The sequence below is a fragment of the Fundulus heteroclitus genome, chromosome 10 (assembly GCF_011125445.2).
Source record: "Fundulus heteroclitus isolate FHET01 chromosome 10, MU-UCD_Fhet_4.1, whole genome shotgun sequence".
In the NCBI taxonomy this organism is placed as follows: Eukaryota; Metazoa; Chordata; class Actinopteri; order Cyprinodontiformes; family Fundulidae; genus Fundulus; species Fundulus heteroclitus.
The window spans coordinates 26,970,437-26,989,393 of NC_046370.1; the positions used below are offsets into that span (position 1 = coordinate 26,970,437).

General features: G+C 42.7%; 1 protein-coding gene across 1 annotated transcript; it reads left to right on the forward strand.

Annotated features, from left to right (window-relative positions):
• The first annotated feature begins 132 nt into the window (after nucleotides 1-132).
• Nucleotides 133-18,159, forward strand: usp42 (ubiquitin specific peptidase 42). Its single transcript, XM_012849934.3, is given in 19 exon segments — nucleotides 133-295; nucleotides 2,714-2,960; nucleotides 3,521-3,727; nucleotides 3,865-3,975; nucleotides 4,173-4,272; nucleotides 4,968-5,035; nucleotides 5,131-5,201; nucleotides 5,318-5,400; nucleotides 5,497-5,608; nucleotides 6,146-6,286; nucleotides 6,502-6,602; nucleotides 8,536-8,701; nucleotides 8,798-9,448; nucleotides 9,541-9,617; nucleotides 12,910-13,267; nucleotides 13,269-14,026; nucleotides 15,896-16,191; nucleotides 16,291-16,350; nucleotides 16,459-18,159. Coding segments are annotated over 17 exon segments (3,594 nt in total). The 5' UTR covers nucleotides 133-295; nucleotides 2,714-2,722; the 3' UTR covers nucleotides 16,347-16,350; nucleotides 16,459-18,159.
• The last annotated feature ends 798 nt before the right edge of the window (nucleotides 18,160-18,957 follow it).

The following is an 18,957-nucleotide window of genomic DNA, read 5'->3' on the forward strand; positions in this document are numbered from 1 at the left end:
CATCGTGTTTCTGCTTTGGTTCTGCTGACATATTGGTGTTTGTTGTACCTAATGGCTTGTGGCGTTGTAGTGCATAAGGCACAATAAGGTCAGAGTTAAGAACATGCGTCGGATATTTCCGAAACACGTTCCTCACGGATATGTGCCGTCTGGACCTATCACAGACGCCGTTTCATGGCAGGTACCCGGATGTAGCCGTGGGGCAATTAGCTACGTCATTGTTCACCGGCGGACACCCGCTGGAAATAAGAAATGGCTTTAAAACCGCTATTAAGGTGTTCGTAACAGACTCAAGGTGAGTGCTGATTTGTTTATGAGGTCAAACGTTAGCGCTGGAGGAAAGCTGAGGTACACCGGTTGGCCCAGACCGCTGGGATTCGCTGTAGTAGCCCGACACCGGTTCGGTCTGTCATGTCGGAGAGCGACGCAGTCGGCGTACTCAGCCGCCGGTGCGAAGCCCAACCTTTTGTATTACGCCGGTTTTTAAAGCCCACCGGGTTTAAAGCCCGTAGAGTTTAAAATGCTGGCCGCTAACTTCTTAACTCGCCGCTGCTCGGCTACGAGACTCCTCTTGGTGTTCGGCGACAACTGTGGCTGCTAGCTAGCCTACTCGTTAGCCGCATTAGCAGGGATTGTGCCGCCGCTACGAGTTCCATTCTTCGCCTCCTTTATGACGGCGGCAGCGGGTAGCCGGCTGTTCGTCGCGGCTCGGGCTTTTACCACTGTTTGCTCAAATGTTTGCGTTTTTATCTGGGCCCCACCTCTTGGTCAGACTTCGCCTTACTGCGTGTTCTGTTTCGGTTTTGAAGGCGCTGCGTATTAAAGGCCTCGCTACCGTCTGCTAGCCAATGTGAGGCGGTCTGTTGGAGCAGGTGGGAGGGGACAGCTGCAGTTTAACGTGCTTCTAACAAGGAAATGTTCCCTCCTGGGTTGGGTGACTCCAGTGGGAGTAGGGGGGCCTCGCTTTGCGCCACTAAGAGCAATATATGTCAAGTTTAGTAAGTTTGAACACGTAAATGGAGACTCATATTCACTTTCCGGTCTTGGATGTGCCAAACCTCCTAGATGCTTTTACACAAATTAGCCAAGTTGGATTTTGAATCCAGCTGCTCGACTCTTCTTTCTTTTTTTTTAATATGATGAACTAATCGGATATAATGACGCCGTTTTGAACGCGTAAATATCGAACAGTGTGAAAGCTGCTCAAGGATTAGAGGTGTTCAGGTTATATCCAATGCAGTTTTTTTCTTATAGGACCAACCTTAAGGGACTTAATTCTCTTATTTTCAAACTTCGTAGCGCCGGAGAGAAGCTCAGTGAACGCCTTCAATCACTGCAGCTCATTCTGTCTGAGCCATCGGTTTATTGTACACTGGCAGTTTGACAATGGCGCAATCTATTCAGCTCTCTAGACTTGGGCCAGAATAAAAAAGACCCTCTGAGAGAATCTTGTTGCTGGCTTTTAGTGTTGCCTTCAGCCCGGTTAGCCCACAGACAGACCCAGAAAACAGAGCAACCTGGGTTTACCTCCTGGGCGATTATTAGCAGAAATGATAATGGTGAGCAAAAAACACCAGCATCACAGTATTAGCACAAATTATTATAACAAAGTCAAAATAATATACCCTCTAGCTGCTTTAGTTTAAAACAGAAAAGCAAAAATCTTTGCACAGCTAAAACATTCTTGATCAGTGATTCTGTTATCTTTACCGCACGCTTTGATTTTCATATATAGGAATAAAGAATGCCCTTTTATTGTCCCACGGTGGGGAAACTCAGGTGTGCCAGCAGCAAAGTGAAAGGCACTTGGAAGCATGCAGATACACACAAAGGTAAAAAAAAAAAATATCTAAAAACTGAATAAGAGTGCAGCAAGGCCAAATTTAAAAGTCGAAGGAAAAAAAATACTGTGCTGCAGCATACTCGGATTAAAACAAAATGTCTTAGTTTGATTGGGAAAAAATATACAAAATGCTCATGCAGTCTTGAATAAGAAAGCATGTCAGATAGTGAGGTCATTAGTTCCCCCTATTCATTAATTGTAAACTGAGGACTCTATAAACTCACCAGTCTAAAGCATTTTGTTTAAGTCTTTCTTGTGCTGTGCCCATATAAATCTGACCCCCTCCTGCACCTTATTTAGAATTAATTAAAATTGTAAGAGCTGCACGGCAGAAAATGTAGAAGTTTTGAAACTGTAACCTTTTTTTAAAACGTTTGTTGTATTTTCATACCTGGAACCGGCCAGTGCCTTAGTCCCAGATGGAGGAATGTCGGGATTGCCGGCCACACATCCTCCAAATTCGTCTTGAATACAGTAACACCGCAGGGGTGTGCCTTCAGCCTCCTTTTGTTGTTTGGAAACAAAAGAAGATGCGTACCAGAGGCCCGTGCCTTATTTCTGACAGCACTTGTTCTCCCTCTTGCCCACAAGACTGAAGAACAGCTTTTAAACCGTTGTAAGCTTCCATGTACAACTCTACTTTTTTCCCAGTAAAAAAACAAACAAGTTCTGTTAAGGATCTATGTCTCTTTTGTTATCAATATCTTATGTAATTGTTTCTGAATTATTATTTTTTTGCAATAACAGCTGAACTGTTTCATTGTTTTTTAAAAACTATAAGATAAGCGTTGATTCTATAACATTGGTCTTATAAAGTTGCCCAGTTAGTTCTGAAGCTGACTCTGGTTGTGTGTTTCTCTTCCACTGCAGCTATGAACAATGACCATAGTTGACAGACTGTCAGAAAAATCTGACCACGAGTCAGTCGGATTTACCCGATCCTTCGCCAGCGGAGAAGTGGGGATGGACGGCAGCTGTTCCAGCAGCTGGGCGATGGGTCCCAGCATGCCCGGCGACTCTCCAAGGCTCAAGTCTTCAGGGGGCTGCCTGGGTCCGACCCCTGGTGCTGCTGTCTACAACGGCACCCCCCCTTCTGTGGACCGTCCCAAGGACCAAGGTACAGGACAAGACGTCAATCTGCTGCTGCTCTCTGTATGAAGGGTGACGAGACGTTTCATTGTTTGCTGGCCAGAGCTTCCCGTCTAATTCTACGCGGCTCCCCCTCAGAGCGAACACTCAGACGCTGCAAGGCCGACATACGTTGTCAGGCTGTACAAATACACAAGAGTTTTCCTGGTCAGAGTCCAAATGCTGACTTACAATGTTTATTTATTTTAATGCAGATGTACAAAAGCTATATTTCAGAAATGGGTGTCTAGGCATTGCTTTTACAAAAGTACAAAAAAAGAACAATAGGTTGTGTTATTAATCAGGAATCATTCCAAAGCTACTCGCTTATGAGGCTAATGTTATTCCACAGTGTTGGCCCATGTGTGACAATAGTTTTTTGTGGGCGTTTTGTTCTCCTGCTCTTTCATTCATCCAGTTACATAACCCAGCTAGTTTAAGCACAGCAGCACAATCAGCCACCTAAGCCTCTGATGCCGTCAGTGGATGGAGATAAAATTAGAAACAAAAGAAGCGTTTGTGATTTTAGCTCTTGTTGTGTTTGGCCAGTGATGAGCAGCGAAGACGGCATCGACTCGCCTCAGAAGGTCCTGTTTCCTGCAGAGCGGCTCAGTTTAAAGTGGATCCAGGTTCACCGCATTGGGGCCGGCCTGCAGAACATGGGGAACACATGCTTCCTCAACTCAGCCCTGCAGTGTCTCACCTACACTCCGCCGTTAGCCAACTTTATGCTGTCAAGGGAGCACTCTAAAACCTGTAAGTGTGTTGCATTAGTGGAACAAAATGATTCAAATGAATGAACTTGGTTTTCTTCAAGAATTAGGCTGCTATGGTGGGATTTATTTTTAATTTTTAATGAAGTTGTATTTATCAATGTTGCGTTCTTCATTTAGGTCATGAGCCAGGGTTCTGTATGATGTGCACCATGCAAAACCACATCATTCAGGTTTTTGCCAACTCTGGGAACGTCATTAAGCCCATCGGTGTCCTCAATGAGCTGAAAAGTAAGTAGATGTTTGTGGTGCTGAAACGGAAAAACTCAGACTTATTGTACAGATCAGTCTGATATGAGAGATAGGAGGCGCTGTTGGACTGCTCCCCTGTTTATTCATGAAGGGAAATTATATAACTTTAAACTTAACTTTTCAGTGCTTTGTTTAATCACTTCCTTGTGGATGATTATTTTTGTTTGCGGATTCAGGAATTGCAAAGCACTTCCGCTATGGAAGCCAGGAGGATGCACACGAGTTCCTGCGGTACACGGTGGACGCTATGCAAAAGTCCTGCTTACCTGGAACCAAGTGAGTTCCTGCTCTTAGTTGGCTAATTATAGAGTGCAGCAGTATTTTTAGACATCAGATGAAAAACAAATGAAATATATTAATGCTGTATTCTGTGTTCAGGTAAAGACACTATTTATAGATTTCCCTTTACTATTGAGGGAAATGTCTTAGGAAATATTTACAAATGCATTTTTGTTAAAGGTACCATGAGTCCAGATGGGTACTTTTAAATATTTCCATCAAGAGAGAGCTGCTCTTTACTCTATTACATTTGTTGCATTTCCTAAAGAATTATAAAAAGTAAAATTACACCTACCTAAATCAGATTTAAAATTTCACTTTATGAACTCCCTTTATAATTTCCCCAACCTATGAGCCATTTTTGTGAAAGTTATTTTGTCATATTTACAAGGTACCAATCCTGGGATGTGATTGTGTTGCTGGTTCATTTTGGTAAATTCAGACTCCAGATAGTTACATGTGGTTTATGAAGTTGCTGTTGTTAATTCTCCAAATTATTTCCAAACAACACGAAATGGGGAACCTTACTGGACCATGGTCTGCTGCGTATCAGCACTTTACTTGTCCAGAAGACATTCAGGAAACTTGGATCTATGTGGAGCTGTACTTCCGTAGCCACATTTTAAGCTTCTGTTTATTAAACGGACACTTCAGGTCTCAGCATTTAACTTCCACCTGTCTCTGTGTGACAGATTGGACAGGCAAACGCAGGCCACCACTTTCATCCATCAAGTATTTGGAGGGTACCTCAGGTCCAGAGGTAAGTTATTGAGGCTGGTTTGTTTTGTTGACATGTTGTTGTTCCTTGTCAGGGATTCTTAATTTTAATTTGATGTTATTGGTTCACTTTTTCAGTGAAATGTCTGAACTGCAAATCAGTTTCTGATACATTTGACCCTTTTCTGGATATCACTCTGGAAATTAAGGTAATTTGACCAAATTCTTTGTCAACTTTGACAACCAAGTCTGTAATAATTCATCATTGCTTTTGAGATGGAACCCATGAAATGTTTTTTTTTATATATGTTTTCTCTCCTTGTAGACGGCACCCAGTGTCTCCAAAGCTCTGGAGCAATTTGTCAAACCAGAACAGCTCGATGGTGAAAACGCCTACAAGTGCACCAAGTAATGCTGGAAGACAAAAAAAACCTTTCTGTATTTCTAGGTTTGTGTGTCTGTATGGTAGTTAAAAAAATAACCTCTTTTTTTTTTTTTTTCCAGGTGCAAAAAAATGGTAACGGCCTCAAAGAGATTCACAATCCACCGCAGTCCCAATGTGCTCACCCTCTCACTAAAACGATTTGCAAACTTCACTGGAGGAAAAATCACAAAGGTACGGTGATACCGGGATATTCTATCAGTTATAGTTCTGGTCTTTTAAAATCTTAGCGTCAGAATAACACCAGAAAGTATCGGCGGCGCTGGCAATAAAGCATTACCATGAATCCCTCAAACAACTCTCATGTTTTCTGAATGTAAAGACAAATGTGAATAATAAAGAATAGTTGTCTCATCGGTCATCTAGATATCAAAATAAAATAATTCAAAGGTGTTAAAAATAGAATTGGAACACCCTTTTAGATAAATAAACCGGTTCTCACAGAAATATGCCGGCTAATGTTTTCTGTTGCTTTTTAGCTACAGTATTCATCATTTACACCATTGTGATGTTTTTATGAAGCATCAGTCCATGCTGCTTTACAGCAATGAAATGTAACCTGCGTGTCACCCTGCATGTTATAAGATAGTGGACAATCATTTAGTAGAACTGAGATTATGTGAAAGTCAACATCCCTTTTTATTTCTTAGTTTTTGCCCATCTCTATTCCTAATTTCAGCATTGTTTTTTTTATTTTTTTTTCTTGGCCAGGATGTTAAATATCCAGAGTACCTGGACCTGCGGCCCTTCATGTCCCAGTCTCAAGGAGAACCCCAGATCTACGGCTTGTACGCTGTACTGGTCCACTCTGGCTTCAGCTGTCACGCTGGACATTACTTCTGCTATATTAAGGTGAACGCTACAAACCTCTGTTCTCATTTACTAGAACGCTGTGTTTGCCGTGTGTGTGTGTGTGTGTGACATATAGAGGTATATTACCATAAACATACCTAGTCATAGTTCAGCTTTGCTCTGTTTGTGCTGAAACTTTATGCGTTTTATTATATTTAACATTTTCAACAGATTTTCAAAACTGGATCCAACTTGCCAGCTCTGTTTTCTTCTAGGCTAGCAACGGTCAGTGGTACCAGATGAACGACTCCTCTGTGTCTGTGAGCGACATCCGCTCTGTGCTCAACCAACAGGCCTATGTCCTTTTCTACATTAAGTAAGTAAACCATGACTCATCAGGGTTCGGATGTTAAAAACTGGAAATTAGGAGAACAAAACTTTAATTGTGGCTGAAAAGAAGCACAATAATATAATCCCCCTTCCAAAAATCCCAAAATTGAGAAGGAAATATTGATATAACTGCCAGACATTCATCTAAAAATGTATTTAGAGAAGTAATTAGAACGACTTACAATTGAAACAGATAAAATAGGGTAACTATTCATTTATTTTGGTGGGTTAGTTGAAGATTGTGCAGGCCGGTACATGGAGCAATATTGGCTGTACTATTGACCAAAACAGCAAATATGGTTGATGTTCATCAGTGCTCACAATGTTCTCTAAAGAGCTACATTTATATTGCTATGATCTGCGGTGTCTCTGCCTTTGGGGCCAGTGGGGCCCGGCTTCGCCAGATATCGCTGTGAAGCTTCTTTATAGTAATATAGTAAAAAGACGATTTCCCTTATCAATAAAATTCTGTTAGAAACATTTGTGTCTATTTATCTAAGTCTGCCAGAAACTGACAAGCTCAGTAGCTAAATCCTCTTGAGGCGCCTTGATGTTGGGGCCGGACCACCAACGTTTGTTTAAATAAGAAACATCTGAAATTGCAGTGTGCATGCCCAACACGCTCCCAGTAGACAGCCGTGGGGCACAAATCCTCTGGCCTCAAGCTCAGGTCGTCCAATCAAAATACTGGAAATAAACACATTACCTTTACATTCTGCTGGATAGTGTGTGACAATCTGGTGTTGGTTGTCCTTACTGCCTCATTGAAGGATTGATGTTAATCTTTTCTGTTCAATAAATGAACATTATTTGTAATCTATGTATAAAAATGTAATTACACATAGCCAATATAAAAAGGCATTTCTAGTGTTCTGGTTTATGAAAATGTATCTGTTTCATTTAAAATTGATCAAAGCCAGGTTGTATTAATCACAGAAAAATTAGTTGCTTCTAATAGGTGTTGACTTTTTGTGCCCCGCTTTATAAGTCTTGTCTAAGGTAATGTGTAGTTTTTTGTACAAGGAAACTTAAAGTGCTTTATTTGATCCTTAGTACATTAATTTAAAATGCAAAAACATCCACTCAAAAAAAATAATGTTTTTTTTAATATTCTGGTACTTGCGGTTATAAAACCTACCTATTTGTTTAGAGTTGTCTTTAAATGTTGATGCTGAAGTTTGTAGTCCAGCTTGTTTTATACGGTATTTGACCTGCTGCTACTATTCCAGTGTAATGTTTGGCTCTGCGATGTCCGCTGTCTCTGTAATGTTTGTTTTTTGTTCATGTACAGCACGTTAAATCGTCTGATTACTGAAAAGTGCTTTATGAAACACTTAATATCCACTTTCAGCCGCCACATACAGACAACAGGTAGCAAGAAATGCCATTAAGGCTGTGGTTAGGGAAAGGTGAAGTCCAGTTCCCCTGTTGGCTTAGCTGAGCAGCCAGACCTCAGAGGATTTCTGCTGCTCCAAAAACGGAGTAAAAATAAGGCTCATAATCTTAATGAAGGGACTGCACTGATGAAGTTTTGAGGTCCACTTTTTTGCTTAAAAACATCTTAAAACTACTTTTTCTAACAAGATAGTGGTATAAAAACAATAAATTTCTCCACTCTCCTCCTTACTGGTGACAGAAAGGCTTGTTGCATACAACCTCACCCCTTTAACAACGGCAGGGAAATCTGTTAAGTCTCCCTACCTCAGACCAGGACTTTTTACCTATGAAATTAAGGCATCAGGAGAGTTAAATTACAGCGGTAAATTTGTATCACAATCATATTTGTATAAATTAGAACCAAAGCCTGGAGCTCTCCACAAGCAGTGGAAAGGGGGCTTTAAATGGATGTTTTGGATGTGGAATTATCTGTTAGGTAAAAATTGTAAATAAGATTTGTTGCTGCACTTTCTTGCTGTCAGATCGTCAGATGTGAAGAAAGCTGGAGACCACAGCAATTTGAGCCATAACCCAGGTCTCTCAGGTCAGTCTTCTCCCCGGCCGGTGGTAACCCCACGCATCCACACCACCATCCACCACGGCGCCGCCGGCTTCATAGGTCCTCAGCTGCCACCACATATGACCAAGGTAAGGCTAACTTTCCTTTTCTGTCTGATGTTTGAGCGTTAGTTATTATTAAAGATTCAAACGGAATCTTCTGTTGTTTGGTTCTTCCTCCCTCAGAGCGCCCTCCATGTTAATGGCAATGGATCTCTGAGGGACTATCCCAGCAACTCTAAGGCCAGCAGCAGCGCGGTTGGAAAACCCAGCCATGGACTGGCTTCATCCTCAATCTCCCACTCAATCAGCCGACCCACGTCGATCCCAGACCAAGAGAAACGGCAGAAGCTTTCATTTTTTATTGGACAAGGCAAACAGAACCGACCATCCTCCTCCTCCTCGGCTTATAGCCATCCATCCTCTGCAAGCAGCTCCTCCTCCAGCTCTTTACCTTCCTCACAGTCTACCTCAGAGCCTCGCTTTGTTCCACGTCAGCTACACCACGTCAACGGCACGTCTTGCAGTAACGGGGATCAACCCGCTGGAGGCAACGGATCCTCTTTCCTGGTGCCGTACAGTCAAGAGTCTTCGGAAGAGTCCGACCAGGAGAACTGTACCACTCAGGATGTTGGCGGCTTAGCCAGGCCTCAGACTAAGGGGAACAATGTGACAAGAGATGCCTGTGCCTCTTCTTCTAAAAACACAAACGGTGAAACAGACGTGCATCATAACAGTAGTGAGTTGAACGGGTCAACCTCTGAATTTACTATAAAAAACCAAAACGGGCAATTTAACGGGCACCCTAAAGTTAATGGAGAAAACACACCTGAGAAGGTAAATTATCAGTGCATTGTCTTTAAAATGTGCATCAGCTCTGCTGCTATTTTAGTCTAATGTTGATGGTAATTGTCCCTTTGTGCACCCAGGTATCCATCCATAATCAGGACAGTTCATCTGTGAATGCTGTTGGCAATGGGCTTGGCCGTGACCATAATGAGCCAAGGTAAGAGGAATGTCCCTCACACTAAGTGCCTCCTGTCTCTTTCACTGTGTTGCGAGTTTAAAGGGACCTAGTCACACATTTTGACCAACAAAACATCTATTCATCCTCAAATAAAACTCACCAAGCGTTCGTCCTGATGGTGTTTATTCAGCCTTGTTGAGGCTGAAAAGGACTTTGCAGCAAACGTAAACATTGATGCGCCATCTGCTGGCAGTACCAAGGAACTATCAGAAAGCAAGATGGCCACATTTTGATGCAGCTGCTGTTGGAGCCAGCGGACCGTCCTGCTAAGCCTCTCAGTGAACTGACAGCTGTGGTGGAGCACCAAGCCAGCTGCAGGGTTACTTCACCTCTTTCTGCTCCGCTGGGCGTGGCTGACTGATCGCCTCCATTGCTTCTCCTTGTTTACTCATTGCTTTCTGGTGCAATATCGTACTTCTGGTCACGTCTTCTTGTTTTGGTAAATATACACAAAAGCGCTTCGTTCACCAGCCAATACACCAAAAACTAAGTTAAACATAGAAATGAAAGATAATAAGCCAACAGGGTGTGATCATTTAATCAAGAAACCTCTGGATGCAACCAGAGAGCTGCTGGTGTCATAGTAGGTGACTACACTATTTTAATGCATTTTTTTTTATCGATCAAAGCAGTAATGCATAGGTGCAAAATTGAAGAAATATGATTTTTACAAATCTTTTTTTTAAACAAAAATCTAAAAGTTATGCTGTGGACGATTATTCATTAAGTCGATACTTTGAAGAAACACCCTTGGTTACTATTCCAGCTGCTTGTCTCAACCAGCTTTGAGCATTTTTCTATAAAGTCGGCAATACATCTGTGAATGGCTGTTTTCATGTTCTCCCTCGGACTGCACGATGTTAGAACTACGATGGTGATAATATTGGTTGATATTGGTATGATGATGATTGCAGTCGTGGTTTATGCCCACGTTCTTCTCTCCTTTGCTTCTTCATCAGCACGTCCAATACTCTGTGACCTTTAGCATTTGGAGTAATGTCATTTTGTATCAGGTGTGAGCATCTGCTGCCCTGAGATTCTTTCCAACCGGCTAAATATTTTATTAGCATGTATAATGCAAATTTCTAACACTTGGAATATATTGGCCAAAAAATCAGACATGGCCATACCATTATAGGCTTAGTGCCTGTTACCCCCTACTACTAAGGAGCCACACCAGTAAGGCGCCCACCTATCAGTGGCCCTACATTATTTATGTATATTTGAAATAACCTAATTATGATTTACAATCAAAACGATAACAACAACAAAGATGACCCAGTGCATCATTGACTGCTGCTCCTCTCGTTCAAAATACTACAATGGGCTATTCCATGTGTGCACATAAAATGTCCTGGAAATGCAGCGTCCCACCTGAGCGAGCGGCGGGAGAGATCAGAACGAAGAAAGATGAAGCAAAGCTGCCGAAGTGGAGCTGAAGAATCGAGGAAAAAACAAGAAACAATATTTGTGCAATACCAAACACGACCACATTTTTCATTGTACCCACAATACTGAGGGGAAGCGGACAGGATTAAGAAGAGCTGAGGAACAAGTGGAAGTGGGTGCTGAGACCCTTCACATGATGATTGATGGTTGCTACCCATTGTCCCACCGGTTCTGACGGTTCCCTACAGGTGTCAAGCATCCAGATTGGGCTGTGGAGAAACTGCCCATTGCAACCAAAAATGTCCGACTGCGTTAGCGCCACATTTAATGAACAGAACGCAGGGCGTCCGAGGAGCTTTTCTCATGTGTTTTCTCAAAGAACTCATAAAACCAATTGTTCTTGGATGGAGATAGGAGAGGGAAACAAAGAACCTAAGAAATTCAAATGGCACACATGGATCCTAAATGGCTAATTTAGAAGATTGTCTGCACTATTAATACCTCTCTAAGATTTCTATCCTTCTGTTTGTTGCATGCAGTTCGGTGCAGCTGATGGTCACTACCTGTACTGCGGTTTGCTCAATGTTTTGGAGTGCAGCTGAGATGTGAATAACCCCTTTTACAAAATGCAAAGTGCTTTTTTGTTTTTCATTTACTCTCAGTAATGCAAGTGTTGATTTTCTACACCTCTGGACTCTTAGCTTTATTTTGCTACCATAAAGATAAACCTTGTAGTTATACAGATCTATTCAGTTCATTTTGGGCGTGGCATCAAGCAGATTTCTCAAATGGAGGCCTTGGGTTTAGGAGTCTTAGGAATTGTTTTCTAGATAAATTCAGTGACAGCAAAGTGTCAATGGCTGAGACAAAATATGATACTATAATAGCTTTTATCTATATCAAAATGATAATTATAGTCTGTATCTTAAACAAGGAGAGATGGATGGCTATTTTAACCACATTAGCCCCCCCCCCCTTCTCTCCCCTCTCTGCTCGTATCTCTGGGGCGGGACGACAGGAAATGTTGCGCTACCGTCTGGTTCTCAGTCTTGCAGCATGAAAATGGTGGCAGCCTACAGAATATTTCACTCTCAGGGCAGACGTTTAGGAGGACCCCTTCATAAAAGTCTGCCACTGCCAAGAATTATTGAGCTCCATGCAGTCCAGTGTGGTAGGAATACTGTACACGCTTTTAATTGTGATATATTTTGCAGCCTTAGTTCTGCCACAGCTTTTCAATTGGATTTAGGTTTTGACTTGTTCTAACACCATTAATCTAGACCACTGGTCTCAGCCTCAGGTCCTTGAGGGCCAGGGCCCTGTAACTATTAGCGGCTTCGCTGCTCCAACACCCCTGATTGCAACATGAGGTCAGTAGATTTCTGCAGAGCTCGACTGCGTTCCAGTGAGGCAGCTTAGCCATTTGATTCAGGCGTGTAGGGCCAGGGAGACATCTAGAAGGTGCAGGACGCCGGCCCTGGAGGATGAGCGTTTGAGACCACTGATAAACCCTCCTGTTGTCGCTCTGGCTGCGTTTAGGGTTTTTTGTCCCTCTCATAGCTGAGCCTCCGTCCCACTCTGCTGTGGTTTCTAGCCTCTAGCAGGCGATCTTCAGAAATACCCAGAATGTAGCATTATTTGTCCCCACAGTATTATGCTGCCACCACCATGTTTTAACCTTGTAGATTTTTACTTGTAAAATATAATTTATCATTTTCACACATAAAATGTCTGCAAGGTACTGCAGTTTGTCTAGTGTCTTATTGAAACTTGCGTTCATTCTCCAGTGTGTTAATTTTTGTTGCCTCCTGCGTTGCTTCCTAAAGCTGCCATTTGGACCACGAGGCTTTGCTCATCCTGCTCTGTTTGTTTATGTTCCCAGCAAAGAGGTCCAGGACCCGGCCTCATCCCAGCCCAGTTCAGCCGAGGACGTTCCTGCTGCTGCTAACGAAGGCGAGCCCCTCCCTGCTGCTGACGAAAGGGCTAACATGCTGCCTGAACCTCTTTCTCACCACACATCATCCTCTACTGTTGCCGCTTCACCCTTAGCTACTGCTTCCAAGACCCAGTCTCCTACATCTAGAGACTCTGCTCATTCTGGGGGTCCAGGGAACCTGTCAGCCTCATCCTCAGACCCGGCCTGCGCTTCAAGAGCTAACGGCATATCTGCAGCCGCTCAGAACCTTAGCAAAAGTGAAGGAGAAGAAGAAGTTAAGGATTCGTCGCAGACTAATGGTCCTATCAGCACAGACTGAAAGTAATCCAGAGAACAAAGGGCAGTGTCAGTCCAAGCCTGGTCCAGGTTCTAGATGCAATGAAAGGCAGTCGTCCCATGACAGGGAGAGGGACAGACTTCACTCTGACTGCAGCAGAGACAGGGAGAGACACTACAGGGACAGGAGTCCGCCGCGGGAAAGTCACAGCGATCGCCACCGGTACAGACGAGATTACAGAGATCACCATCGCTCCTACAGGGATCGTTTCCCTCCTGCCGAACGCAGCTACAGGGACTGGGACTTTGACCGGCGCAAGGAGCGAGTTGGCCTGCACTCCTGGGAGCACGATCGAGACCGACGCTCCTCCCATTACAGCCATCACAGCCATTACCATCACAGGTTTGATGTGAGCCACGAGAGGAGGGGGGTTCCCCATCTTCAGGAGTCTCACAGTCACTGGAGGAGGCAGCAGGACGGCCGCGACTCCCGGACGACGAAGGACAAAAGGAACGGGTGGCACAGGGACGGATACCAGTCTAAAGAACGGAGTTCCTCCCCTGCTGGTGCTGCTCCAGAGTCAAACAAGTCCAAGGTGTCTCCCTCTCGGGATCGCCTCTGTAATCTTGATTCAACTCATAGGAGAGATGATCAGAGTGATAGGAGGGCAGCTGCTCATCTAAGAAAGGAGCGAGACGACAGCTCAGAGGGACGGTGCTCAAAAAAACATAAAAAAAGCAAGAAAAAGAAGAAGTCAAAAGATAAAGACCGGCACCATGACAGCAGGTAAGTCCTGCTCACATCAAGTGCAGGGAAATGTTTGTCCTCCGAGCAGCACGCTGCTTTTTACTTCCAGTCCTCCATGCACCTCAGTGATTAGGGCGGTTCAATGCGATATCTGGCAGCTTAGATCATAAACAGTGGCGTAGACAGAAATTGCTTTTCAGCCGTGCCAAATAAAAAAGCCTGTCAAAGTTATTATTTTCGTTTCTGAGCCCAATGTCACTACAGTAACAGCTATCGTCGCCTCATCAATCCAGACGCCCAGAACAAATAAAACTGTTTTCTAGTTAATGGCAAACCTTTATTAAACACTAACAGTTAACAATTAAAAAGGGAAAATATGGTTGTCACGCTGCGTCTTTATGCATGATCCAGCTGCTGACTTTTCCTCTGTTCTGCTCCTGCTCTTGTAAATTGTTCCATTTCATAAACTTTGTCATCACCTGTCACAGCGACAGGGTTGTCATCCCAGCCTCCACCCTGAGCAGACATTACTCCCCCCGTATGGCTCAGGGTGCCTAAGTGCCAAGCCGAAGTCTGAGTTTGAAGTTGTTCTCCAAGCAGATGTTTCATGTTTGTACTCCATGCAGACCCAGTGAGGCATGGACTCCTGCTTTGCCTTTAACCCACTAGCATTAGTCTAAAGCCTACAGGAAATAACACTTATTTATGTATCGTAGCCCCAAATTCTGTATGGGCACGGCCCTTTAAGCTCTGCGCTTCACTGCCTCTCACTTTTCTACACAGCCTAAATGGCTAAAACCAATAGTCTATTAGGGAAGTGATTGTCCAGTCCCACCATCATTTATTGTCAGTGATACAGTGTTGAGGTGGTGAGGGGGGTGGAAACAATTCTTCTTTTCACCTCTGTGCTGTGAGCAATGGATAAACATCATGGGGAAAAGACAGACTCTGTAACGCTAACGCTCTTTTTAAAGAGCGAGGGAGAGGAATTATGGGTCTGGGCTGAAGCTCCCAATGTTATAAGATCCTATAAATGCCCCTTAAAGCACTCACTGACATTACCGTGTGACTAAATAGAGAATGTGCGTCTGAATTCATGCGCAGCCCCACAGCACGCCTACCCCGAAAACAATCCGGTGCTCTTCTGTTCCTCTGTGCTCCCTCAGAGGAAAGTGCCGTCTGCCACATGTGACAATATCCAGCACCACCTTACATGCTGACGGTTTCTCAACAAATGTGAAGTTTCCAGCGTCTCCGTGCGTCTGGCTTATTACAGCCTCTTAGGGGAATGACCGACGGTTTACTGAGAGCCAGGACACGAGGCTTGCTGTTGTCATGTTTGGGACAAGCATAAATAAAAAACTAAATTCTGCTTCGTTGCATTTAATTTTATTTTATGATGATTTTTATGATTTTAAGTGACAGTTTTTTTTTTTGTTTTGTTTTTTTTTTAAAGCCACCTCATTGGGTGGGCCCTGATACAAAGTGGGTGGACCTAAGCCCAGCCAGGCCCACCTGTAGCTACGCCCCTGATCAGAACCACTCAAAAGATTCTCATGATGAACCTGGAGTAAAAATATGACGCATCAGTGTTTAGACCAGATTAAAAAAAATTTCTAAGTATTCCCACAACTTTGACAATAATTTCCTATTATTGAGTAGGATGTTAAGTTTCAACTGGCCTGCTTGCAGTTCTTTATGTTGGTGTGTTGCATGGACTCTTCACTCCATGTCCACTCCAGATACATACATGTAGTGGCCATGAGGTTTTTAAGATTTTTTTTTTTTATAAAAACGTATTTAGCCCAGTGATTCTAGGTCATTCACGTCCCCTTTTTAGGCATGTCTGATTGGTCGACCGTTGATCGTTGATGCTTATTGTTCTGTGTTTCTCTCTCTCTCCTAAAGTTCCGACCTGGATTCAGACAGAAGCACTGAAACCAGGAAGAAGAAGAAGAAGCGCAGGCGGCACAGAGACAGTGATTCAGATTCAGGACGAGGCCACACCAACCGCAGCAGCAAAGACGGGGAGAATCGAAAACGGCATCACTCTGACATGAAGGACTCGAGGTACGAAAAAGACTATTTAGCGGGCAAACGTCAGCGCCCAGACTGTGGCCATGGCGGCAGGGACCACCCGTCCTCGTCGCATCATAATCCCCTCTCAAACGATTCAGCGCTCCAACAGCTCAATGGATACACAGGTACTTCAGAACTTTTAGGTTCACAATTGTTTATTGAAATGAAAAGGCTGTGAAAGTATATTTAAATGTTAGACTTGAAGAGTTTGCCCTGTTTCTTAGGAAACGGTCGAACCAATGGTGACTTCAACGGATGCTCCAGTGGCCTCAAGCAGTGACTTTGTGAGTAACCGGCCCACCGAATGACTTTGGCTTTGGCGTGTGAGTTAGAATTTAAGCTCCAATGTTTCAGTGCCTGTAAAGACGCCTGTTGTTTATTTCTCATTCCAGAGGACACCCCCCCCCCCTTCCCATCTGCAACATCTGACAACAGCAGAGGAATGAAATCACAACTTTTCGAAGTGGTGCTTCAGGACTAGTATTTTAAATGGCGCTTTTTAACAGTGTTCTTTTTTTCTTTTTTTTTTCTGGCGATTCTCCTGCGGTTCAAAAACAAAACCACAACATTTATGGTTAAAAGATAATAATATATAGTTATTTGAGTAAAAACCAAGCCTGGAGCTTAAACATCTCACTTGCTGCTCAGTGGAACTCAGGACTCAAACACAACACGAATCACTTATCCACAAGCTTCAAGTAAGAATGAAACAAAAGGGAGAATGTGTTGTCTACGACAGACTGCGCGTCACCATGTTGTTACCAAGATGTCACCATTTCTGCAGAGCTGCAATATTTTTGGTTTTTTAGCTGTTTTGTTGTCGATGTGATCAAACTAACAGAGCGGGAGATATTTATGAACGAAGCGGATGAGTGCAGAACAAGGGTTTGTTGACCGATACCTCCATGTTAACCCTGGACAGACTTGAGGACATTTCTCGGCTAGTGTTTTTATTTTTTTTATTTTATTTTTTTGCAGTTATGTCCATTTTCCTCGCCTAAGACTCCCTTGTTAAACCGTTTGAGTTTTCTCTCTAAATTGTGTTTCTCCTGTTTTCTTCTAGGATGTGGACCATTTGTGTTTAGGTTTTATTCTTTTTCTTTTTCATGAAAATACAGTTTGTGTCTTCTAGCATCATGAAATACTGTGAAGTTAAGTTTGAACTGTACTATCAGTTATTTTTCTAAGTAAAAAGCCTGTATCAGGATCCTTATGCTTTGTCTGTAGAAGGATTTGTGTTGATTTTGACCATATTCTCTGGGCCTAATATGGCTTTTGGGGTGGGGGGGGATTTCTTTCTTTGAGTTTCAACTTTGGGAATAAGTTGATCAAACTGCTGTTATATCTTTTTAATTTAGCATGTCTGAATTTATACATTGTATAAGGTAAAAGCCTTAAATACATTTGTTAATGTCAGAAATTGTAATTTCTGTCCTTGGACTTTGTTTACAAGCTGTGTTGAATGACAACTGGTGATTGATATGTTGGATTTATTGACCTTTTGTATTATAGAGAAATGATTGATTGTACTGAAGCCTTTTTGTTTAACAGACATATTTTCTAGCTCAATTTAAATGTAGGCGACACACTTAGCATCCATCCACCATATTCAGGTTTTGTTAAATAGGACACACAAACTGTTTGGCTTACTTTGGTCAGTATTATGCCTCGAGTCATAAATGTATTCTTAACAGTTTCCATATATGAAATAACCAAAGACTGGTTATGTTTGGCGAGTGGAGCTTTTTCACTCAATTCACATGCACACAAGCGTTATGAGCATGTACATTTTTGAAACCCGATTTCCCCAACTATCTTATCACCAAGTTAAATGTAACTTCTGCACCAGTTCGGTTCTGGCTGAGTTTTTCTGCTCAGTAATAACAGTGTAATGAGACTCATGCTCCAACAAGAGCTCGTAAAAGCCCCTTTATTCTGACGTGTTAAACTGTTGAACGGGTAATGGCTAAAGCCTTGATTAACACTACATGAACATAACGGGGGAACAACTGTACATTATATACTCTACACACTACATGTAAGTGGGGGGACTGCCTCTTGTGAAAGAAAAAGACAATAAATATAAAATAAAATAACTTCATGGCGAATATGGATTCTCAATACAAAACAACAGTTTATTTGTATGCCTCCAAATTTTAAGTGTCATCTCAAGGCACGTTACAAGACTGATTTTATTCCATCAAATCCCATTCGTGCGGTTTTAATAAATGAGAATTACAATGCAATAGTCAAATTGAATTCATGAAAAGCCAGTTGTAAAAGGTCTCAGGAAGCATTGAGGTATTTTTTTTATTTTTTTTACAGCAATCCCTCATTTTGCGCGAGTGCAACATGACGTGACTGTCTGTTTTAACTGGCTGGGGGTTGAGAGGAGAGCACCAGACCAGGGTGTACCTTCTACAAAGTTAAAGAAATTGTCAACGTTATTGCATATATAAAGAATAGCAAGAGAAAATAGTAAAGAACAGTGGTTGGTAAGTCTTCCAGTAGCCCCAGTCTGAAGCAACGTAACGACAGACATGGTTCAAGATAAACTGCTGCAAATTTAAGCTTTATCAATAACGTTTGAAGCCCAGTCTTAAAGGTAGATGGGCTGTTGCCTCATGGACATAAACAGGGAGTGCCGGTTCTACTTTTGAAATCCATAAACCATTGGTAAGCCGACACCCTAAGAGCATACGTGTTTTGTTAGAATCATATGCAACAATCAGTTCTTTAACGCTTAGTCTGAGTTTTGCATGTGGGAATTTTTTTCCCTCCCTTTGTCATGTCCAGCTTGGAGGCAAGCAGAATGGTACTCTGGCTGCTGTAGTTATGCAAAACATATTTGCTTTACCAAGGTAGGCCGATTCAGCCTCCATTGATGCCCA